The 25,025-nt window shown below is 38.9% G+C and overlaps 1 protein-coding gene across 5 annotated transcripts; it reads left to right on the forward strand.

Annotated features, from left to right (window-relative positions):
* Window positions 1–1,855: 1,855 nt before the first annotated feature.
* On the forward strand, window positions 1,856–21,992 carry TMEM263 (transmembrane protein 263). Of its 5 annotated transcripts, none has more exons than XM_025401503.1 (5): window positions 1,856–3,879; window positions 4,940–5,007; window positions 15,375–15,444; window positions 15,542–15,658; window positions 19,057–21,992. In XM_025401503.1, exons 1-5 carry the CDS (start codon window positions 3,300–3,302, stop codon window positions 19,341–19,343), a joined length of 1,122 nt encoding a protein of 373 aa, XP_025257288.1. In that variant the 5' UTR covers window positions 1,856–3,299; the 3' UTR covers window positions 19,344–21,992. The 5 variants fall into 5 exon arrangements, with proteins under 5 accessions (XP_025257288.1, XP_025257289.1, XP_025257290.1 ...); XM_025401506.1 differs by lacking the exon at window positions 15,542–15,658 and adding an exon at window positions 7,143–7,258 and having other exon boundaries at window positions 3,535–3,879; XM_025401507.1 differs by lacking the exon at window positions 15,542–15,658 and adding an exon at window positions 7,161–7,258 and having other exon boundaries at window positions 3,535–3,879.
* Window positions 21,993–25,025: the final 3,033 nt, after the last annotated feature.

Here is a 25,025-nt window from a genome sequence, read left to right on the forward strand (position 1 = left end):
GATTATGAAGTAGTGTTATTTTTGTCCTGATCTACCATGATCATGGAGTGACCTCATCTGATGTTGATGTTCTCTAAAATTGTTTTTGTTCAACAAGACTACCAAAGCCTAGTGTGCCAGCATCTACTGCATGTCAGAAACTGCTTTTCTCTTTCTTAGAATATAGTGGTTAAGAACTTGGACTCTAGAGTCAGACAAAATTGGGTTTGATTCTAGAGCCTGCTCTTCACTAGCCTGTGGGACCTGGGGTAAATTATCCAACTTCTCTATGCTTCAGTTTCCTCACATGAATATAGGATTCCCTATATTAGAATATAATGTACTTGCCTCATTGGATCGAGATAAATCAGATGATCAAGGTTAGGAGCTGTGTCAAATAAATCTGCCATATCATAGGAAAAATTAAGAAGGATATTGTTGCAGGGAAAGGAAAACCAAGGATAGCACAGTTGATTGTGCCAGGAATGGCAAAGACCAGTAAGAAAGTTAGGATAGAAAGCATAATGATTTACACTGGGGGGTAACTAACCTTTGTAAAGCTGTTAATTTAATGCAAGGATAATGCATTACACTCATGAAAACATGGTGAAACAGGAAAAACGTGCATACCTTGCAACAAGTAGGCTTGTTACTTAAATGAGTGTATACTGAAACTCTGGGAAGAGGGCTTGATAATGATGAAAACTATGATTGTGCACACAACAGGAGACAGACTCACATGTTGGGTAGAAGGTTGGGCTGGAGGTTTTTAAACTTCAGTGTACTATCAGCCTAGAAATAATTTCTTAACATTACTGGTTTCTGACTTGCTTCTTTCTGGTCCTCTTTGAACCACCCCACCATGTTAAGCAATGTCACATCTAATTTCTAAGTTTTTCAATAAGGCAAAAAGACTGTGTGTACTCAACTAGAAGAAAACTCAGTCACTTAAGAGGCTGGGTAATTGATATGTGTATTAAGAATTTTGTTAAAAGAATTTTATTGCCTGAAGGCACAAATAATTCATTATTATTGTTATTTTAAGAAAGAGGGTCTCACTCTGTCACCCAGGCTGGAGTGCAGTGGCACATTCATAGCTCACTGCAACCTTGAAATCCTGGCTCAAGTGACCTTTCTGCCTCAGCTTCCCAAGTAGCTAGGACTACAGGTGCGTGCCACCACACCTGGCTAATTATTTACTTTTTGTGGAAACAGGGTCTCACTATGTTGACCTGGCTAGTCTCAAACTCCTGGCTTTAAGCATCCTCCCACCTTGACCTCCCAAAGTGCTGTGATTACCTGGCCAGGGCTCATTAAGACATGACAAAATCTTTCAAAATAACATCCAGAAATAAATGTTTCATTTTATTTTTCTTGAAACAGGGTCTCACTCTGTTGTCCAGGCTGGAATGCAGTGGTGTGACCACAGCTCACTGCAGCTTTGACCTCCCAGGCTCTAGCAATCCTCCTGCTTCAGTATCCCAAATAGCTGGGACTACAGGAGTGTGCCACCGTGCTCAATTACTAATGTTTTAAGAGATGTGATCTCCCCATGTTGCCCTGGCTGGTCTTAAACTCCTGGGCTCAAGTGATCTTCCCCTGACTCAGCCTCCGAGGTGCTGGGATTACAGGCATGAGCCACCTGTATTTTATTTTAATAATCTAAGAAAGGGAGGTCACAAAATGGGAATCAAGAACTTAGAGGAGTTCAGCCTATAAAATGAAGAAATACTACAAGTCATGTATTTCTTCGTTTTATAGGCTGAACTCCTACACTTGTAATTTCAGAAGTTTCTGGTGAACTCATGACCTTCCAAAGAAGCTCTTTTAAATCTTAGTTGGTTTATGAAACAGATTCAACTGCTGCTTTGAGTTATGGCTTTTAATAACTGTAAAAATGCAAAATCTCCCAGGAGTGGCTACAATCTTGTGTCATTTGTACTTTGATAAAATTAAGATTCTCTTGTAAAACGACATACAAAGAGAAGAAGAAACAAGACGTAACTGTGCACTTCATAATTTTACCTAGAGTTCAACCTTCAAAGGTCACATATTAAGGACAGAAGTTTCTGTAATAACAAGAAAACAGAAGATACCCGTTTCTTCACATACTGGATAAACAGAACAATCCATGGATCCTGCTAATCATCCAACCCATATGTTGAGTTGACAAGATTATTTAATTTCTTCTTTCTGCTTTGAGAAACTAAAATATCTTGACAGTCTGAGCACAGTGGCATAAGTGGCCTTAATTCTCTGATTTCATAAGTTAATACTTAGGTTGAAGCTATAAACTATAGTCCATTCCATTTAAGACCTGGATCAAAGTTAGCTTCATCCAGCATGCTTTAGCATGTCCTTTCTGAGCTATGTTGTCAATAGTTATCATTCAGTTCCACCATCCTGAATATTCTGCAGTTGATAAACCATTTTGTGAGGGTTTTTTTTTTTTTGCTTCCTGTGTATGTTTTTGACTTCGCGTGTTTTTGCTTCATGTGTTTTGAGTTGCTAATCAGATTGCGAAAGGAAACATCTCACATTTGCATAAGACTTCACCGTTCATAAAGACCTTTCCCACCAACCACAAACAAATGTATGACAAGTTTCCCGTTATCTTCATTTTATAGGTGTGGAAAGGGAGTCAAAGAAAAGTTAATCGATACCCTTGATCTAGGTAAGCAGGCTTTGAGCAGTTTTCCCGTCCTCAAAACGACCTTGAGGTAGCTCCTGCAACCCCGCTTTGAAGTTCAGAGCGAGACGGTCTCACGTTCCAGGGGGCTCAGCTCAGGCGGGGCCGCCACGCGCCTCCCCGTGCGTTTGGACGGGCGAGGACCACGTGGAGGCGCCTGGTCAGCAAGTGGCAAGGACGCGGTGCAAAGCCAAGCTTTCTAATGCCCAATCCGCGGCTCTTTCAATACTAAACACCCACCTCTTCAACAAATTTCGATCGCCTGGCAGGCCCTGCACCAAGCCTAGGGTGATGGCGACCCAGGCGGGTTTTTACTCAAGGAGCTCAATTCTAGGGCAGGGAGAAGTAAAATAATAATAATAAAAAAATCATAACAAACTGAAAAACACATAAATAAGCCACGTCGCTCCTCACCCCTAGCACTTAGTCACAAAGGCCTGTAGAAAGCCCCGACGTGAACGTCTGAGCAGGCCCGGCTGTCACTCCCTGAGGACAGCAGGCAAGGGAGGCTGACGTCCCTGGAAGAAGAAAGTGCTGGAGAAACTGGCGACCGTCCCACCTTCCCTAAGGCGAAGGTTCTGAATTCTGAAGACCGTTACTCGGCACGGAACGCGACTCCGGGCACCCGCAGATGCCAAAGCACCAGGCCTGGGGACCGCGGCCTACGCGTCTCCCAGGCTTCGCGCCCCTCGCCCGATCTGATTGGATGGTGGCGGAAAAAGGCGGGGAGACCCCTGGAGCAGGCGCGCGCAGGCCGGCCGGGGGTTCCCACGGAGGCGCCCGGGGGCAAAGGGGCGGGAGGGGGGCCTCGGAGCGTCGCGCGTGCGCAATTGGGACAAAGCCGGTTGGGGACTGCTGGGAGGGCCGGACCCTGCGAGAAACGGGTGGGCGTAGGCCCGGTGGGCGCGGGAGGGGCCCGGGCTGCAAGAGCGCGCGTGCGCCTCGGAGCCGGAGCCGCGGGAGGAGGCGGGAGCTGAGGAGGCGGCGGAGGGGGCGGGTCGCGTCGGGCGCCACGTCCGCAGCCAGAGGCCGCCGCCTCCACCGCCGCCGCCACAGTTTTCCAGCTCCACATCCTGAAAAGACGCCTCCAGAGCCGCGACTGCCCGGGGTTGTGCCGGCCGCAGCTGCCGCCCAGGCCGCCTCAGCTCTCCTCGGCGCCGGCCTGCTCCCTCCGCCCGGCTCCTGTCCTAGCGCTGGCCGCGACCCCGGCGGTGAGTGAGTCGGGATGCGAGGGCAGGGGTGCAGTCCCGGCTTCCTGCCCTCCTCCGTCGCCCTCTGCCGTCGGCGCCCCTGCCCCTCACCTCCCACTGCCCGGCCTGGCTGCGCAGCTGGGCCTCGGCGAGGCCGGAGAGGGAAAGGGGGAGGGGCGGGACGAAGTTGGGGGCGGATGGAGGTTCGCTTCTGGGGTTACTCCTCCTTATACGTCGCTGACTGCCACGCCGCGATTGGAGCTTGGGCACTCCCCTGGAAAGCCTCCGCCTGACTTCTTAGCATCTGGGGGTTCGGGGTTGCGGACGGAGGAGGGAGGTGGGGGGCGTCAGCAGCCTGGGAGGCGGATGCAGTGGAGGGGCTTGGGTACTGGTCTTCCTCGCCCTGCAAACTCCTGACCTGTTGATAAACCTCCCTCTTGGGTTCAGGCACACATGACTTGTCCCCCAGTCGACACCCCCATAGGTCTTCCCGGGTAGGAAGGCTGTATCCCCACGCCCAACCTAAAGTAAAAGTGGGAATGGAGAGGGTGCTGGCGGCGCCCAGGGGTGACAGGGAGTGCTGGAGCACCCATCCGTGCCGTCACTGCCTCCCAGTCTAAATAAAAACTGCCTGCTCTGCACACGCAGCTTCAAGACCGATCCCCCAGCTCCCACTTCCAATCAGATCGCTTGTCCTAAACCCTTCTTACATAGAAATTCTGGAACCCATCGGGAGTGGGGGGTGTGCTGGGTGTACAACGTGGAGCGGAGGGAGGAGGTGCCAAGCTCAGCGCTAGCCGCGGCGCCTCCAGGGTCATTTTCTGCCTCCTGCCACGTCACTCTCTCTGCTACAGAAAACACACACACACGCTTGCCTAGAGCCTAACACACACACACACACACGCGCTTGCCTAGAGCCTAAAGGGATCAGTGGGTAGAGAAGGGGCCACCCGGAAGGGTTTGGAAACACCTAGAGAAAAGGGAAGGGTTCTTAATTTGATTTTTGCGTCTTTGTGAACGCTGCTAATTCCAAATGAAAAAAGTTGCTATATGTGATTATTTGCTGTATGCTACTGTTTAGCCTTTGAAACTTCTGCTGGTGTGAGTGCCCTCAAGGGTTCCCCAGAAATATCGATACCACACCAACAGGTAAACGCGCGCGCCAGTGTGTGTGTGTGTGTGTGTGTGTGTGTGCGCGCGCGCGCGCGCGCCCATACTTAACTTTTTAAAAAGAAAGGGAGAAGTAGCCTTTGATAAACCCATATGCATCCTGTTTTGCTTTTTCCACTTTCATTTCTTTAGTCTTTGTTAGAACAGATGTACCAGAAACCAAGTTCAGTAAAAATTTGTCCATTTATAGAAAGCATCGTTAGAAATTACAACGGTTGCTACATTAGACAAATATACAGGTAGGTGTCTGTGTGTGTGCATGTGTTTTTTTTTTTTTTTTTTTTTTTTTTAACTACAGGAAAATCTTTACCTTTCTTTGTTTCAGTTATTAGGTATTTACTTTTTTCTGCTTCCGGAAGATACCTCACTGGATTATATATAAACATCTTGAGAATAGGACCTTTGTATGCTTGTTCACAAGGATGCCTCAGTGCCTAACAGAATGTTTGACACATAGTAGGAATGCAAATATCTGTTGAAATAATATGAAGATGGTGTGCTGGTTCTCTGGTTTAATAGAGTATTGTAATTCTGCTTAATGTTTCGTTTAAGGACAACCCTTAAAAATTGCCTTTTTGACGCTGTCAGTTATTACTCGTCTGGTGGGCACTTACAAATTTTACTGGCAGATGACTTTTTCTTCCTTGCTAGATTGAGAGCATTTCTTGTAGCCTATTTGCTGTTGATTTAATGGGCAGGGGCCATCTTTAAAAGCAGACTCTTCCCGATAGTTGGTTTAACTAGAAAAACATAAAAACAGCTGGATTTTTAATGTACTCTGCTTGTTGGTGTATATGTTTTAGAGCTCTGTATAAATATATTTTTGAATCTCTTTGCAGTTGTTTGGCAAAGAAGCTAAAACATGGGAGTGAGGATGTGGCAAAGTTCTTTTAGGTAGAATATGTAGAAAGATTTAGCTAATTCATTTATAGTTGTCTTTTTCTATTATAGGGACATTGGCACCTACTGTTGAATAACAGGTAGTTTTAAGTGGCTTTGCCGATAAACTTGTGCACTGTATTTTGTAGTTAAGCTTTATATAGCGTGTTAGTGTTATTTAACTTCCTTTGGTGTATAGAGGGGTGGTGCTACCCAGAGGAAAATGTATGTACTGTTTTCAGAATTTTTTATTATGAATAAAAACTTTATATATGAAATATTACTGAAACCCACAAACAACATGGATTCATCTGTTTTCCTTTAAAAAGAAAACCAGTTTCCCAAGAGGTGTTTGTTTACTTATTTCTATTATTGGAATAAATTATCCTTTAGGGAATTGTGTTGTTAATCCTTGCTCAATATATCGCCAGCTACTAAATCTATGATACTATTGTACTGGGCAAGAATTATTTCTCGCCATCTCTACAATGCTTAATGTAACTGCTGATGAATTTGTAGTCATGATATACAGTCTACAACAAAGAGGTCTTTCATATGGCACAATTTCTTAAAAACCCACTTATAACCAGTTTAGTTGGTATTGTAATAGTTTATTCACACTTCAGGACCAAAAGGTAGAACTGATTTATGTCTGTAGAAGAAGTTAAATCATTTGTGCTTATCTAAAGATATTGTGTGTCATTACTGCCTTCCTTAGAACAGTATGTGTTGTTTTGTTTTGTTTTGTTTTGTTTTTTTTGGTAGAGACGAAGTTTTGCTATGTTGCCCAGGCTGCTGTCAAACTCCAGGGCTCAAGCGATCCTCCTGCTTCGACCTTTGAAAGTGCTGGGATTATAGGCATGAGCCACCAGGCCCAGCCAGAAAGTATGTTTTTAATAGAAACTTGTGCATTCTGAGCTCCTAGAGAGCAGATATATTTGTTTCTTGAATATATAATTTGTTTCTTGAATGACTCACTAAATGGCAAGTGCTGGAAAAGTCTATTCCCACTGGATTGTAAACTCTGGTTTAGAGTAGTGCCTGTGTGTGCTTAATCACACTGAACTCCTAATTGCATACCAGTGTGCCTGCCACATAGTAGGGCTCAAGTATATGTGGAATTAATGATTCAATGAGTTCAGGGCAGATAGTTTGTATAGAATTTAATAATTATAATGTATTACTTAAGAGTGACATTTAAAAATGGTCGTTTTGATTTTTTTTCCGGAATGGAGTCTTGCTGTCTTGTCCAGGCTGGAGAGCAGTGGCGCGATCTCCACTCACTGCAACATCCACCTCCCAGGTTCAAGAGATTTTCCTGCCTCAGCCTCCCTAGTAGCTGGGATTACAGGTACCCACCACCACACCTGGCTGATTTTTCTGTTTTTAGTAGAGATGCGGTTTCGCCATGTTGGCCAGGCTGGTCTCGAACTCCTGACCTCAGGTGATCTGCCTGCCTCAGCCTTTCAAAGTGCTGGGATTACAGGCCCATTTTGAAATTTTTACTGTCAGTTGATACTTGTCTCTACATATATACTCTTAAATTTTATTAGTAGATTATTTACCTTTCAAAGTTTTAGATTGGGGTCTATTTATCTTCACAGTTTCTACTATAAGAGAAACAGGTCTCCTGCAATGGTGATAATAAGCAGGATAGTAATATAAAAAGTATTTATCTTTAGTAACGAAGTGGTAATATCCATAAAGAGGTAATATCACTAAAAGTTAGACACATATTTGTGTGTAGGACTTCGGAATGGTTTATGTGAATGAAAAGTACAGATGACACAGTTAAGGATTTTAGCAAATACCTTTATAAGGTAACTCAGTGTCTTATGATCAAATTAGGAATTCAGGAAAAAAAATGTCAAATACTTGTGACTTTTTAATTAATAAAAATTAATACTAATTTTTATTACCCTAAGAGTTCTAGAGGAATTTTGATACTACATACTGACTATTAAGGTGTGATGTACAAGATACCCAAACATCAAAACAAAACTAATCTTTTTTTTTTTTTTTTTTTGAGATGGAGTCCTGCCCTGTCACCCAGGCTGGAGTGCAGTGGTGAGATCTTGGCTCACTGCAACCTCTGCCTCCTGGGTTCAAGCAGTTGTCCTGCCTCAGTCTCTTGAGTAGCTAGGATTACAGGCGTGTGCCACCACGCCTGGCTAATTTTTGTATTTTTAGTAGAGATGGATTTCACCATGTTGGCCAGGCTGGTCTCGAACCCCTGACCTCAGGTGATCCACCCGCCTTGGCCTCCCAAAGTGGTGGGATTACAGGTGTGAGCCACGGTGCCTGGCCCTTGTTTTTTTGTTTTTTTTTTGTTGTTTTTTTTTTTAGTCTCAATGAAACTAATCTTTGTGGCACTTAGGACTTTCAGGGCTTTCTAAATAGTGAATTCCTCTAGTCTAGGTTAACATATGCCCGGCAGGGCAGGACTCCAGAGTTGCTACTGTCTTGTTTATTGATAATCCTGTTGGTAACTACTGCTAATAAATTTTTAAATGCAACTGAATATTTCTATATAATAGTATCTAGCTTTTTACATTTCACACTCCTCTACAGAAATACTCCTAATTTAAGGCCAGAATGAACTCATGCTGGGTGTGGGAGTGGGAGTGTGGTTGGACTGGCAAGGAGAGCTGGTAAGTCTGAGAATATACCCGGAAGCAGCCCCAGGCGAGAGTGAAATCTCTTGAAAGTCTAGTTATCTTTAAAAAAACAGTGCTCAAGCACTTTTCATTTTACTTTTTACTGTGTGTGAATTTAAAAATAAAACAGTATTTTACATCACTCTAGATTAAAATGCAGGCATTATGTCTCTCCTGTGGATTCTTAAGTCCTTGTGTTTAAAAAGGTACATTTGGAAAGCATGACTTTAGCTTAGAGTTTTCTTTTTTTTAAACCCCCAATTTGGGCCATATATTGATATGTATTTCTTCTTGTGATGCTTAAAGTATATGCAGATTCTCTCCCCTCCCCTCCCCTCCCCTCCCCTCCCCACCTGTCTTCATCCTGTCCTGTCCTATCCTGTCGTTTGAGACAGGGTCTCGCTCTGTTGCCCAGGCTGGAGTGCAATGGCACGATTATGGCTCACTGCAGCTGCTTCAACCTCCTGGGCTTAGGTAATTCTTCCTCTTCATCCTTCCAAATATGTGGGACTATAGGCGTGCGCCACCATGCCCAGTCAATTTATTATTTATTTATTTATATATATATATTTTTGTAGAGATGAAGTCTCATTATGCTCATTATGTTTTCCTGGTCTTGACTTCCTTAGCTGAAGCATTCCACCTCAACCTCCCAAAGTGCTGGGATTACAATATTTTCTTTTTTCTCACAAATACTATCTCGCAGCTTACAACAAAAACATGTACCAACAAATTGGTAAAATATGTAAATAAGATATTCAAATTGCATGCCAGGGAGAAATAGCAATCCGAGTAGCGGTCTTGAGGAGGTGTGGAAGTGTAGAGGAAGATAGGACACAACTATGCAGGGGCCTACCTAGTTGAGCTTGGATTTTAGCTATAAGCTTCCTGGAAGCCAAAGAGAAGGAAGACATTACACCTTTGTGTCTTTTAAATATAAAAATGCATAAATCTTTAAGAAAAAGTACTAAATATTTGGAGGAAACAAGACATTTTCTGAATAATTACCTCTGAAGAAATTTCTTATGTGGAGTTCTGTATCAGAGCTATTAAGTGTTGTAGTGGGTAATGTCTTTAACAGTATTGTACAGTTAATATAGTAATAACCTGCATAAGGCTGTTTGTCAGGATTTCCTTACCCAAGACATAACTGTGAACAAAACTCAGTGATATCATTTTCTTAAAGCATCATGTGATTCAAGTACATTGTTTTTTAGATTATTAACTTCATCTGTGGCTAAAACTTAGAATAATTAGGATTAGATGAACTATGTAATCTTTAAAAATATGATTTATGAATATCACTGATTTCCAAGACTTGAAAATATGTATTTTTCTTTAATTATAAAAGCAATACATTTTTATGGTAGAAAATTTATAGACATTAGTTAACTATGCATATTTCTATATGTATTTAACTATGCATATTTCCATGTATATGTATTGAAAACTATATACAAATACTATATATATTATGAATATATAAATGCTATATATACTACTTCATGCATGTGTATGTAAAATGTGAAACTTATGTATTTCTACTCCCCATGGCATCTTTATTAATACTTTGGCATACTTTCTTCCAGTCTTTTTGTATGCATTTTTTAAAAAATTGGGTATGATGACATATGCCTTTTATAGTCTCTAAATATAGCATTAGCATATTTCTGTAGTATTTGATCATAAATTATTTTAACATCTGCATAATGTGTGTCTTTTGGAAGCTTATAAATTCCTCTCTTGCTTTCCATGACCCTGTACTCATTTTTCATTTTCAGATGTGTTTTGTTTGTTTTTGCTGGCTTCTCTTTTGCTCACCTCTTTATTATGAGCTGGCCAATTAAGACTGTCAGTTGGCTTCTCATCACTCTTTTCCTTGATCATATCACCCACTGCTCAGAGCTTCAACTATCACTTCAAACTGCTTTTAGAACCTCAACTCTAACTCAAACTTTATGCTGAGTCTCTGGCCCCTTAAATCCAATTGCCTGCTGAACGTCTGTGGATGCCCTGAAGGTATTTCAAATACAGCTTGTTCAGAAACAAGTCCTTCATCTTCTTTCAAAACGTTTCTCTTCTGATGTTCTCTGTGTTCATCATCTCTGTTTTATACTAGAAATATGACATTAGATTCTCCCTTTCATCTCACATTAATACCCAAGTTACATTCTACTTCTTACAAAAAATTCAAGTATATGAGTGTCCACCATGCATCATTGATTAAGTCTCTGGTGATAGAGTAGTGAACAAACCAAGCATTTGTTCTCATGGAGCTTACATTTTAATTGGGAGTGACCCAAAGTAAACAGATTAGGTGAAAATGATAAGAGTGGAGGGTGCTCATCTATTATAAGGTGGTCAGGGAACATCTTCTGATAAGGGGACATTTGCAGAAGGACTTGAGCCATGTACATATACTGGGGAAAAGACTTTGAGGAAAGGATAGACAAGGAACTCTGTGTTACTAGACTGGAATGAACAAGAGGTAGAATAGTGGAGATGGCGATTAAATATCTGGCCTCAAAGGCAAAGGTATAAGGACTCTGAATTTTATTTTAAGCAAAATAGGAAGCAGTTGGAGGATTTTAAGCAGAGTATGACATGACTGGACTGAAAGAAGAACAAAGGTGGAAGCTCAGAGACCCATTCAGAGATTTTGCAGTAGTACAAGCAAGAGATTATGATGGCTTAAAGTGGTAACAGTAGAGGTAATGAGAAGTGGTTATATTCTGGATTTATTTAGGCAACAGAATTTACTGATAATTAGATGGGAATGTAAAAGAAAAGCAGAATTCAAAGGTGACCCTGGTATTTTGGTCCAAAGCATTTATTTAGACATGAAAATTTGGCAGAGTTTAGACTGTCATTCTATCTTACTGGACTACTGAAATAGCCACTTACTGTATTAATCTCTCTGTCCTTCCATCTCTTCTTGCTTCAGTTAGCATCTTAAGGCACAGATATGACAGTGTAACTCTGCTCATGGCTTCTTATTGACTACCCGCAGAAGGATGAAGTCAATTCACATTATTTAGATTAAATTGCATATGTGTTATGCTCTCATAAAGCAGAACTAATTTTTTTAAATTGTGGTCTTTCTCTTAATTACAAGATAGGATATAGAAAAATAATTGTTTTTAAGGGAGACTGTATTAGAAATAAAAGGTAAGACTGTTGGTAGGGATTTATGGGGTAGGCACCAGAAAGTCAGTTTTGAAATGTATGCAGTTACAGTCATAATCACACCTATTTTTAAACTCCAGTTAAAACATGTAAGATGGTTGGGCATATGTAATTTCCCATATTTCTCTGTAGGGTATGGTACCTTCTGTTGATTGACCAGCCAAGTGATCTCCTGGATTTGTGTGTAAGTGTATGGTATTAACATATAGTACTGAGATTACCGTGATGAACAAGTTGGACAAAGGTGTCTGTCCTCTTGAAATTAATAGTCCAGTAGGGAAGTAAGTGGCTTCAAAATCATCATTTCTCAGAAGGGACACATATTCTTCCAGGAATTTGTGCATGTTTTGTTTTGGAATATGTTAAATAGTATTCTTATCTTAGGGTTAAGGCTAGAATTGTCTTTGATTTTTAACTATCCTAAACAGCAAGTATTTAATGAAGTTATTTGTCCTTTTCTGTACAGCTTATGGTCAAGCCGAGATTCAAACTCAGGCACTCTGACCCCAGAGCCTTAACCACCATCCTGTATAATTTGTTACGATCTTACCATGATGATAGATCAAGGAAAATATAAATGTGAATGGTAATAAATGTACCTTTGTGATTTGGGGATTTTAAAATTAAGGCATATCTGTCAAGAACCTCTTTTCCCAGTAATGCATCAGCTGAAATTCTTCCTGGTTTTTCTGTGAGAGATTACTTAGCTTTACTATTCCTTTTTAAATCTTATGTTTGGGATGATGTGCTAAATTCTCACATCAAACCAGGATAAGATTAGGTGCCATTGATAAATGACCTGAGTCAGGATTTTCACTAGAGCAATTGAAAGATATTTATTAAACACAGCATTTGCTGCTGGACTCAGTAGGGGTGCAGAGAAGTCTCATCTTAAATAGGATTTAGGTTTTAAAGGCATAACAAGATGAATTCCATGAAGTTAAAACCACCTTTGAAAATTCCCACTTCTCACAACCTCTGCCTCTACCACCCTCATCCAAGCCACCAACATTTTTTGGCCTGAATTATTGAAGTTGTTTCCTAATGGGACTTTCTGCTTCTGCTGTTGTTCTTCTATTGCTTGTATTTCCCACAGCAGCCAGAATGATCTTTTAAAAGATCACGTTACTTTTTTGTTCAGTGCCTTTTACTAGTTTCCCATCTCACTCAGTTAAGAGCCACTCTCCATCTTCACCTTCAAGGGCCTACATTGATCCAGACCTCACTCTTTGACTTCCTCTCCTTCTGCCCTTGATGCCACCCTGCTACACTTTACTGGCTGTTCCTTCTTGCTGATCCACTTAAGCTCCCACATCAGGGCCTTTGCTCTTGCTATTGCTTCTTCTGCAAAGACTCTTCACCTAAATATCTTGTATCCTTACCTTCTTTGAATGTCATCGCAGTAAAGCCTTCACAGACTATCCTATCTAAAATATCATATCCTCTCCCCATCCATCCCTGGCTAGGCGCGGTGGCTCATGCCTGTAATCCCAGCACTTTGGAAGGCTGAGGCAGGTGGATCACCTGAGATCAGGAGTTCGAGACCAGCCTGGCCAACATGGTGAAACCCCATCTCCACTAAAAATACAAAAATTAGCCAGGCATGGTGATACGTGACTGTAGTCCCAGCTACACGGGAGGCTGAGGCAGAAGAATTGCTTGAACCTGGGAGGCAGAGTTGCAGTGAGCTGAGAGCATGCCAGTGCACTCCAGCCTGGGTAACAGAGCAAGACTCTGTCTCAAAAAAAAAAAGAAAAAGAAAAACTTTATTAAAAAAACACACCGTCTCCTTATCCGTCCCTTTTTCTCCATAGTATATAAATATCGCTGACATAGAATACTCTCTTTGTGTTTATTTATTGCCTTTCCCCACTGGAGTATCCGTTTGGTGATGGCAGAGATTTTTTCCGTCTGTATTGATTACTGTACTCCATGCACCTAAAACATTGTCTGGCCCAGGAGTAGGTGCTTAATCAGTGTTTGTTAATTAATGTATTGAACTACATTGTTTATTTTCACAATATCCCTTTTAATATCTATTGTATATGTACACATACAATAATTTGGACTCCAAGGATATATGACTAGGAAATACTTAGTTGACTGCTGGGATCACAACCTTAGTTTTCTGGCCAAGCCAGACAGTATATTATAAAGAACACTTTTAGACCAATCTTGACTTGCTCTAATCTTGACTTACTCAAGTGAATTTAAAAGGCAGTGTTTATGATAGTAAAGGAAATTGGGAAAATAAAATTTTAATCATGTTTTCCTTACTGCAGCACAGCTTATTTTATTTCTTAGGTTCCCTTACTACTTAGAGTTAATCATAGTATAAGATATATTTTTTTACAGTAAATTTTGAATTCTGTTACTGCCTCTGTTCATAAGAGCTCTAAGAACAGCAGAAAGTCATTAAAATTGATCTGTTACTGATTCAGATTGGTGGTGTCATTACAAGAGTGGGATGTCTTTTTTTTAAGGACTTTCTCAGATAGAACACCTTAGTATTTATTTATTTTTTCAACTTTTAGGGTCAGGAGTACATGTGCAGATTCTTTACATGGGTAAAATCGTGTGTTGTGGGGGTTGGGTGTACAGATTATTTCATCACCCAGGTAGGTAGTTTTTCGACCCTCACTCTCCTTCCTCTCGCCACCTACAAGCAGGCCCTGCTGTCTCTTGTTACCTTCTTTGTGTCCATGTGTACTCAGTGTTTAGCTCTCATTCATAAGGGAGAAAATGCAGTATTTGGTTTTCTGTTCCAGCGTTAATTCACTTAGGATCATGACCCCCAGTTCCACCTGTGTTGCTGCAAAGGACATGATCTCATTCTTTTTTATGGCTACATAGTATTCCATGATGTGTATGTACCACATTTTCTTTGTCCAGTCCACTGTTGATGGGCATTTAGGTTGATTCCATGTCTTTGCTATTGTGAATAGTGCTGTGATGAACATCACACGTGTGTGGTAGAATGATTTATATTCCTTTGAGTTATAACCAGAAATGGGAACGCTGGGTTGAATAGTAGTTCTAAGTTCTTTTGAGAAATCTCCAAACTGCTTTCCACAGTGGCTGAACTAATTAACATTCCCACTAGCAGTGTATAAGCATTCTTTTTTCTGCAGCTTTGCCAGCATCTGTTATATTTTGACTTTTTAATAATAGCCATTCTGTCTGGGGAACACCTTTTTTAGTTATGGTATACTTTTTTCTTTAAGTCTATTGTGAAATAAGTCACAATTAAGTTAACCAGTATTCTGTAGGAGGAAACAACATTTTGGTTGGCTAACCCCTACCTTCCAGCTCTCTTTCAGTGATTAACATTCATTTGTAGTTGAAGCACCACAGTAACAACGTAGGAAAACTTACACTGTGACTGCCACTCTTTGGTGGGTGTTTCACATAAGATTTATATTGTCAACTGGTACAATTTAAAGTATTTATTAAATGCCACAGTTTGAAGTAGGAGAGAAACAAGACGAAGACTAGTTGTAGAGTGGGTATAAAATGTTGTTTATCTGAATAATGTCGATAAAATCACAATTTAGCATGTGACAAGAGGTAGTCTCATATGTTGAGGTTAAAATGAAATGTGTTTGTATGTTTTTTTTTTTTTAGGAGATCATGAATCAGACAGATAAAAATCAACAAGAAATCCCATCATACCTTAATGATGAACCACCAGAAGGTAAGTATACATCTGTAACACTAAGAATGGAAAAATATACTGAATTAAAGTTCTGATAGTTTTTATTTTTTAATTTTTTTTTTTTTTTTTGAGACAGAGTCTTGCTCTTTCACCCAGGCTGAGTGCAATGGCATGATCTTGGCTCACTGTAACCTCCACCTCCTGGGTTCAAGCAGTTCTCCTGCCTCAGCCTCCCAAGTAGCTGGGATTACAGGCGCCCGCCACCATGCCCAGCTAATTTTTTGTATTTTTAGTAGAGACAGGGGTTTCACGATGCTGATCAGGCTGGTCTTGAACTCTTGACCTCAGGTGATCCACCTGCCTCGGCCTCCCAAAGTGCTGGGATTACAGGTGTGAGCCACCACTCCCAGCCCTGATTTTTAAATTAAATTTAAAGAAATATAACCTGTTTACCTTGTCAGTAAATATGTCCCCAAAATAATTGAAGATAACATTTTTAGCCTCTAATAAGAAAGCACAGATAGTGGTGAATAGGGACACAATTTTACCATATAAGGCATAATATTTTCCTGTCATTCTTCTTTTAAGACCATTTTAGAAGTATGAGTATCCTTTCATTTGTAAAGGGTGAGGATGGATACAGAGGAAGGATGGACTGTGTTTAGTTTTGATATCCTGCATACAAAATCAGCCTAATTCAAGAGGCATTAGAGATTTGTTGTTAAACTCCTATTATTCATTACATTGTAATTGGTAGCTCTCCTCCTCTATTAACACATGATCTTGGGGTCTGCTTCATTTGTTTTTAAGTCATAATTCTCTTCTAGTTTGAAAACTGTGATACCATGAATCATTTTAATTCTTCAAAAACCCTTGGAAACACACCTGAATGTCCTGAGTACATACAGAAAATTACTAGAGGCATGTTTTTGGTATAGACTATTACTAAACTTAATCCAAATAGTGATGTCCTTGGAGAATTGCATGTTGATTACTAGGGCTGGAGGTTGTGACTCTAGGTATTATATATTTTTTCCTAGTTCTGTTAACCATTGTCTAAAATTTTCTTCCTATATATTTCTTATATTGGTAGGCAAAAATGAAATTGCTAGGAAAATAGGAACAAAGAGTTTACACTTAAGCCAAAAAGAATTCAAAAGAACTATCAGAGGTTGTAGTGAGCTAAGATCGTGCCACTGAACTTCAGCCTGGGCAACAGTGAGACTCTGTCTCAAAAAACAAAACAAAACAAAACAAAAACTAGCTGATTAGGTTTAGTTTGGTGGATGAATAGCCTGGAAAATTACTAACTCATGCCTTACATTTTTACATCTGGAACCATGGAGTTTTGAAAAGTTAGGGCTCAGTGAGAAAGTTAACAAGGACTTTGTGAGAAAGAAACCAGGAAAGGGATAAATAAAGGCCATCCAGGGGCATGATTATCAAGGAAGAGAACAAAGCAGAATGTCTTTCTATGCCAACCACTAAACAAGAGGAATCTGCAAAGCAGATAATTTATATGGTGATAATTAAGAGTACACTGTAATTAAAGAGATCAGCTGCATTAATTATCTGATTTGATTAAGAAAAATTATTTGTCTTCTTTAAATGCATGTGTACCAAATTTGGCATGGCAAGACAGTTTTACTAATGAGATATTTGGCATGAGGCAGTTATCTGTTGTAGCCCCAAATCAGGATTTTGCCTTTTTTCCTAGGACTAGTAACCTTGATTACAGAAGAACTATCAATTATGTAATCCTTTCCATAATAATTTTATAACTAATATATTCAAATGCTCATCTATATCTTAAGTCCTTTACTTCAGTCATCAAAAAATGTGTATTAACTATGCTTATTAGTTTTAATAAAATATTTGGTTTTTAAAATTCATAGCTATTGCTGTATTTGTATTTATGCACTATTTTGTAAAGATATTTTGACTAGTCAGTGAGATTTTCCCACTTGTGATACAATGTAAAATCTTCAAACAATGAAAAGAAAAACTATCTCAAGGTAAATTTGTGCCTTGTGCATTGGAAAGCTCAGTTTTCAGAATTTTTTATTTTCTCCATCAAATATTATCAGTTTCCCCATGATACCTTCTCTGAGAACCTCATTCTGCTAGATTCTAGTAGCTTTGGTGCTCTTAGTTGGACTTATGTACCCAGTAATTTCCTTCTTTTTTAGAGGTAAAGCTTGAATTGTGTAAGTACCAAATATTTTTCCATGAAGTTTAGAAAAACACCAATGCTTATGTGTTGTTGCTGCTTAAATTATTAGGTTACTAACGAGAAAAGACCTGTGTTCATTTTAAACTGGTGCAAATTTTTATGAAATCTTTCTGCTGGTCATTTTATTCCTAAGTTTGAGTTTACATGCTAATATATGTGGCTCTATTTTAAAAAAACCAAAGAAAATAAACTAATGACTTAGATACAGCTTAATTTTTCATATTGCTATTACCTTTTATGGGAGATATCTCTAGTTTTCAAAAACTAGATACTTAAAGCACACACTGTCTTTCATAAGAATTATGGTGGCAGTAATTTTAAGTGTTAGCCATAGCTGTAGTTTCTCTGTCCTACTTATGTCTGAATAAAAATCATTTTTTAGGTAGATAACATGATTTTAAATGATGAATAGTTTTTTATTCTTATATAGTGTTAGCTCTTTCAATATGTCAGTAAGGGAGACATAGAGCAGACACCCAAATGTATTTACTTAATAGGGGTTCTTAAACTTTTTGGTTTCAGGATGTCTTTCAGTCTCAAAAATTAAGGCCCCAAAGAGCTATGTCTTTGTCAGTATTTACCATATTAGCAATAAAAACTGAGAAATTTGAATATTTTATTCATTAAAAGAACCCATATTAACATAATTAAAATGTTTTTGTGAATAGTAATTCTTTCAAAACAAAAAAAAATTGTGGAAATGGTGAGCAAGGTGATACTGGTTTATACATTTTCGCAAATCTCTTTAATGTTAGGATTAATGCAAGACAGCTACATTCTTGCAGCTGCTTCTGCATTCAGTCTGTTGTATTATACATCATTCTGCTTCTGGAAAACTGCTGTAGACTCATGATAGAAAGAAAGTGAAAAGACAAATGACATTTTAATAATATTAAGATAATATTTTAATAATATTATGAAAATAGTTTTTACCTTGTAGACCCCCTGAAATGGTCTTCGGCATCTGCAGTGGTCCCAGACCATACCTTGAAAACTACTGCTTTTTACAAAGAAGAATGTTTCGGTAATGATTGATGAAATTCTATCAAGGAAATGAAGGCCAAATATAGTTTATCTTTTTATTTTTTCATCTTCCTTTTAGGATGTAAAATAAAGGTTATTTGTTAACAAACCCGTAAATCAAGGAAACATTTAAAATAGGATTCTGTTTTACAAAAGTTGTCTAGTTTCTAAAGCATTTCTTCTCATAGATACTAAGACTTAGCATTAGACCAAGATATTGTAAAAACATGTACAACTATACCCTGAAGGAAGAGCTCTTCAGTATCTTTAAATTGGTGTGGTTGGCCTTATCAAATCAACCTCCTCATTGTGAGGAAGTCTTAGGTTACTTAATGATGTGTACTGCTCTTTTAAAGACTTATATTTGATTGTCTCATGATATTTTCTCTCATTAGGTTCAATGAAAGATCACCCACAGCAGCAACCAGGCATGTTGTCCCGTGTGACTGGGGGTATCTTCAGTGTTACAAAGGGAGCTGTTGGTGCCACCATTGGTGGTGTGGCTTGGATTGGTGGAAAGAGTCTGGAAGTGACCAAAACAGCTGTTACAACTGTGCCTTCCATGGGAATAGGGCTGGTGAAAGGGGGTGTATCTGCTGTGGCTGGAGGTGTTACAGCTGTTGGGTCTGCTGTTGTAAACAAAGTGCCCTTAACAGGAAAGAAGAAAGACAAATCTGACTAAAATATGGAGATACACTTGTGCTCCACAGCACTATAATGCCAGTGGCATTGAATTGCTAAATTATGGACTACAACCAACTCAACTGTTTTGGACGTTTATCTTCTAAACTGCTGTGTTGAAAGTATTGATGACTGGCTTTCATCTAAAAAGAAGAGACCAATACAAGCACAGTATATGAAGGTTTCTCATACTTAAGTTCCAGCTTTTTATCTGGTAAAATGTTACACTTACTCAGTTGTAACTGAAGATATGGTATGTTTGAATATTTACTATAAGTCTTTCAGTTTGACTAAAAATGTGAAAGTTGAATTTAGTAGATGATCTTCACAGTTCCATATGTATAATGTGCCAGGTAACTCACCTGCCCCTTAAGGGAACCTTGAATTACATAAGCCGTACCTTTGATGTGCCTAATAGTTTCAGATGTCTTAGTTTTTTATAACCATAGTTGATTAGGCCAAGTGGCATTCATTTCTTATTTAAGCTGACAAAATTAGCAGGAATTAGAGAAGTTTAAAAAGAAAAGATAAATGGTTTTATGATAATGTTAACCATCTTTTGTTAGTAAACATGCGTTTTATTATTTTAATCATTGATGCCTTACAAAAGAAAACATCTTTTCTAATACCCTGAATATGTGCTGTTCTTAGAGTCATCTATGGATTCTTTTAAAGGTTGTTTGTGAAATTAGTTTTCCCTCTTTAGAATCTCAGGAGTAGGGTGGTAAAGGCATTTCCTGCTGTCAGTGGATAAGACAGGGCTTGTTAACTGTTCTGGCAGTAGTTAAAATTAAATTGTACACTTCTCAGCCTGGGTTCATGCTTCATCATTAATACACCTCACAGTGCCTAAGAAACATTTACTTACTGGTCAGAAGGTATTTTGGAAGAGTTATTAAGGAGGAACAAAAATAATTTAAGTTCTTAAAAATTACCTAAAACACCCAAAATATAAAAAGAAGCCTTCACACCTATTCTGTGTTTAGGATGTCTTAAATTATTAGCAGTACTCCTTTTTTAAAAACACTGTAAAAGTAACCATAAATATGTGAGGACTTACTATTTTAAATGAAATGAAATGAGCTCCATAGATTAGTTTTGAATATAAAATATATAAAAGTGCTTCAGTGGTTTATGTAGGCTTTAAAAACACGTTATCTTACAGTCCTTTAAAGCAGCTGTAGAGTTTGTATCATTTTTCAAGCCAATTTCAGTCAGGGATTTGAAGTGTTTGATTATGGATGATAAATGTGTTGTATCTTATTAATATGTCTCATGTCTCATTCCTTCTCAGTATGATTTAGCTGGAATTCATTTTCTTTTTGTTTCATGTTTAATTTCATAAACATTTAACAATTGGCATATATACTTGGCATTCCTGTCAACCAAGGATTATAATCCAAGCCTGGGAAAATCTTAAATTTCTTTATACTTAAATCTGAAAATTTGTCTCCATTCTGCCAACTTTTTTTTTTTTTCATAAGTGGAGGGGAGGAAAGGGGGATGATACCTTGCAGTAAGTCAGTCAAGATAGCATGCCTGAAAATTTGAAACAGACCATTCTAACACCCAAGGCTTAATTGTTTATAAAATACTTAAGAGAATTACATTAATGTGGAATCAACAAATGGATAAGAATATAACATAATTTTTAAAAGCTTTCATAAATACCAGCAGCAATTGTAAGCAAATCTACAAAGGTTCTTGAACCTTTCTATTATATACAAAACTGAAGTCATTAAGGAGTTCAACTAATCAGGAATTAAATGGTCATTTATTTCATGCAGTATGATTTAAGGTATTTGTTGGGATTCTGGTCAAATGTCATAATCAGCAGACGGGATTAAAAAAACCTCTAAAATCAACAGGTGAGCACTAAATAATTATCTAAATAATGGTATTGGAGAACTTGTTTCCTGCTATTTGGAAGAAATTATTGCTTCATTGCTAGTTTGTATTTCTAACTTCTACAGTTATAGACTCCACTGTGCTTTGTATCTGAATTTCTCAGTATAGACATTTTGTTTACTGTATGCTTGCATATTTATTTTCAACTTTGCCTGTCTTTAAAATTGCTTGAGGAAAAATGGTTGTAATTAATTTCTGCTACAGAAAAGCCACCCGGTATGTTTTGTCTCATCAAGATTGTTTTAAATTCTAAACTATAACTTTGTTCAGAGGGGCTTTTGCAATGATAGCAGAAAACTGTACAAATGTACAGTTAGTTATAGAGGTTCTTGTTGAAATGAACTTACCATTTGATGATATGTATGTACAGCTGTATACTTCAGTCTCTTTTAGTTTACTTAGAAAGACTAGCAATTTGACCTGTTAAACAGGACTAGTTCACATCAAGAAATTCAGGTTAGTGTATACACCTGGAGGCATCTGTTATTCAGCTTATCCTTTGAGTGGGTATTTGGCACAATGAGGATTAACTTATGTGACCCACTTGAATGGCTGATCTAATATGTTGACATTATGCATTCTGTACTTAGTGAAATGTCAGACGAAAATAACTGATTAATAATTTTTTTGTATTAAAGGGATGGGAAAAGAACACATGAATTTGTTAATAAAGCACTATGATCTGCAAAAGATGGAATGTTTCATAAAGATCTAAAGAAATAAAGAAAACTGTAAAACAGGGTGATCTTACCATTTTTAGTTACGTTGCAGTTCAGAAAGTGCTGTAGCTAATTTAAAATTTTTTTGATAGTAATGTAGAAACATGTATTTTGATGCTGACACAACCATGAAATACAAATATATTTTAAGCAACTCTAATAAAGATTAAGAGTATAGATTTCTAGGTTTTACCCCAACTTGCCAAATCTCTGCAAGGTGGGGCCCAGGACTGCATTTTAACAACCTCTCTGGGTAATTCTTGTGTACAACAAAGTTTGAAAACTGATGGAGGGATTATAAAGCAGGGAACACTTCTCTCTGTTCTAAGTAGCTGTGGAACCAACTTAGACATCTCACTGGAAAGAAATGACTAAAAGGGGTGGGGAGGAGTGTAGAAAATTGATACTTACTAGGCATCTGCATACCTGCCAGGTAGTGTCCGTACTTCTCATTTAATCAGCATGAGGGCCTTATGAAGGAAGTATCGTTATTCTCTTGCAAATACAGAACAGGCTGACTTTCAATTGTAGTTGAATTTTCCATATCACTTTCGAATTAATGTAGGTCACAACTTCTCCGCTTATGTCCAGGAACAGAAATGGGGCTACTGAGTAACTAGACCTTTATTCTAGTGTTGACATTCAGTGTGGCCTGTATGCTTGATTGACCAGGCTGTCTGACTCGCAGCTTACCGGAAGTCTTTCAGGTGATCATATTTACTTCAGTGACTACATTTTGCTACAGCAATGAATTTAGTGTGATTTTACACAAATTGAAGAAAATCTAATTTTGTTAAAGAGCCTTTTTTCACAGAGGAAGCTGAATTTGACTCTAGTGTTTAATGGAAGGATATCTCCCCCTGCTATGTTACTGATTTTGAATTTTTAAAATTGTTTCATAGGAAGATCTGAGTTAGAACATATGAATGGAAAAAAAAAAGGCAAAGCAGAACAATTTCAGAGGTTCAAAAGCCAAAAGCAATGGAATGGGCCCTAAGGGAAAATAAAGTCAGTATACTGCATAATTGATTAAGAACGTAATCAAGTTAGAGTAAGCTACAAATGTATTTCTATAACTGTAACTACCTCTGGTTCTCTGTGCCTAGATCTGAGCACTTAAATTTTGCTGCTGTATTGACTAGTCTCCTTTTAAATTAATGGCCACAACGTACACGTAGCCACTCAAACTTTCTAATATGCCCTTTTATTGTATGTTCGCTTTCACACTCGATGTCACCCAGGCTGCAGTGCAGTGGTACGAACATAGCTCACTGCAGCCTTGATCTTCTGGGCCCAAGCCATCCTCCCGCCTCACCCTACCAAGTAGCTAGGACTAGAGGTGTGTGCCACCACACCAGGCTGATTTAAAACATTTTTAAAAATTTTTGTAGAGACAGGATCTCACTGTGTTGCCCGGGGTGGTCTCAAACTCCTGGTCTCAAGTGATTCTCCTGCTTGGCTTCCCAAAGTGTTGGGATTACAGGTGGAATCACTCTATAGTGTGAACCAATTATTTCCTTTTTGCCAAACCCATTCGTCACTTCTCTATATCTTAGTTGACCCCTCAGTGGCTTCATTATTATTGACCATGCCCTTGTTTCTTCCTGTGACCAACTTCTTGCTTTGACCAGTCTTTTTCCAGGCTTGGCCAACTACCCTACTCCAAATCTGCACTTTTTTTTTTTCTCCCCAGGCAGTCTAATCTAGAGCCATGGCTTTAAATATCATAGATAGGCAGATGATCCCCAAATATGTATTTTTAGTTCTGACTGAAACTCAACTCCAGACTTAGCCATTTGCCTGTTTGACATTCCTCCTAGGATGTCTAATAGGCATCTCAAAATTGACATCTAACTACCAAGGTAACCATATCACATATAATGTTTTCCCAGCTGAGACACTTAAGAGTGAAAGAGCAAGAGTGCCACTGACTCTTTATGTCAGGACAAGAAGCATAAACTAAAAACTCTCCAAGGGTTTCCCATCACACTTCAAATGAGATTCTGCTCCTTACATGGACCTGTGCCGCCTCTCTCCTCCCAACCACTCGACCCTGCTCTAACTGTACTAGCTGCTATTCTTGAACAAACATTACTGCATGACCTTGGGTAAGTGACTTACCCTGAATCTCCTCATCCGTAGAACAGTGAACAACGGTACTTTTAGAATCGTAAAGCACTTACATACAGAGCTCCCTCTAGGAGGCAAACAGATTTGGATAGTAAGGGTTACTTGCATTTGCTGAAGGAGTGAAGAGTGAGGATACTGCCTGCATTTTTCATAATTTTTTCATTATACTTAAGCCATGTACAAATAGTGCACAGATGTCAGTCAGTTGTTTGGCTGTGCATTTGTTACAAAGTTCAGACTTCACAGCTGAAAGTCAGTCAGTTCTTTATCTGGGTGTGTTTAGCTTGGAACAAGGTTCAGAAATGGAAACTTGAAACACCACCCCTAAAATTAGTACTAACCATCACCCACTTTCTCTTACAGGCAGACCTGGATTTTCAGAATGTTTTCTAAAAAGCTCCATATATTTCAAATCTATATAAATTAGAAAATTTTGAATTAGAACATTTTACGGAGAGGTTTTCATACATGTCCCCGAATTTGTTGTTAGTACTTACTCCTTTTGGCCTGTCAGGTAGGGGTGACTTCTCTTATGTCAATTCATAAGTAATCCTTCCAGTTCACAAGGTTTGAACAGAAGTCGGAGCCCAGTTAATAAACCTGGACTCTGCCATTTGGCAGCTGAGTGGCTTCTCTCAGCTTCAGTTTCCTCATGTGTAAAATGAGGAAAGTAATGAATGTGCATGGTGTTTTATAAGAGTTACCATAATGGTCAATTCTAAACAAACTGACCAGACAAGTAGGCTCCAACTCTTCTTTTTGGATGAGTAATACTTGGTTCTCAAAGACAGTCATTTATTCTAAACACAAAATGAACTTTTCTCCAAAAAAAAAAAAAAAAGGTATAGAAGTTTGCTGATAGTTCACGTAACATTAAGCTACAGAATTCGGACCACAGTAGAGTGATGTTTCATGGCTAGTATTGA

Source organism: Theropithecus gelada, chromosome 11 (genome assembly GCF_003255815.1).
Source record: "Theropithecus gelada isolate Dixy chromosome 11, Tgel_1.0, whole genome shotgun sequence".
NCBI classification, from domain to species: domain Eukaryota; kingdom Metazoa; phylum Chordata; class Mammalia; order Primates; family Cercopithecidae; genus Theropithecus; species Theropithecus gelada.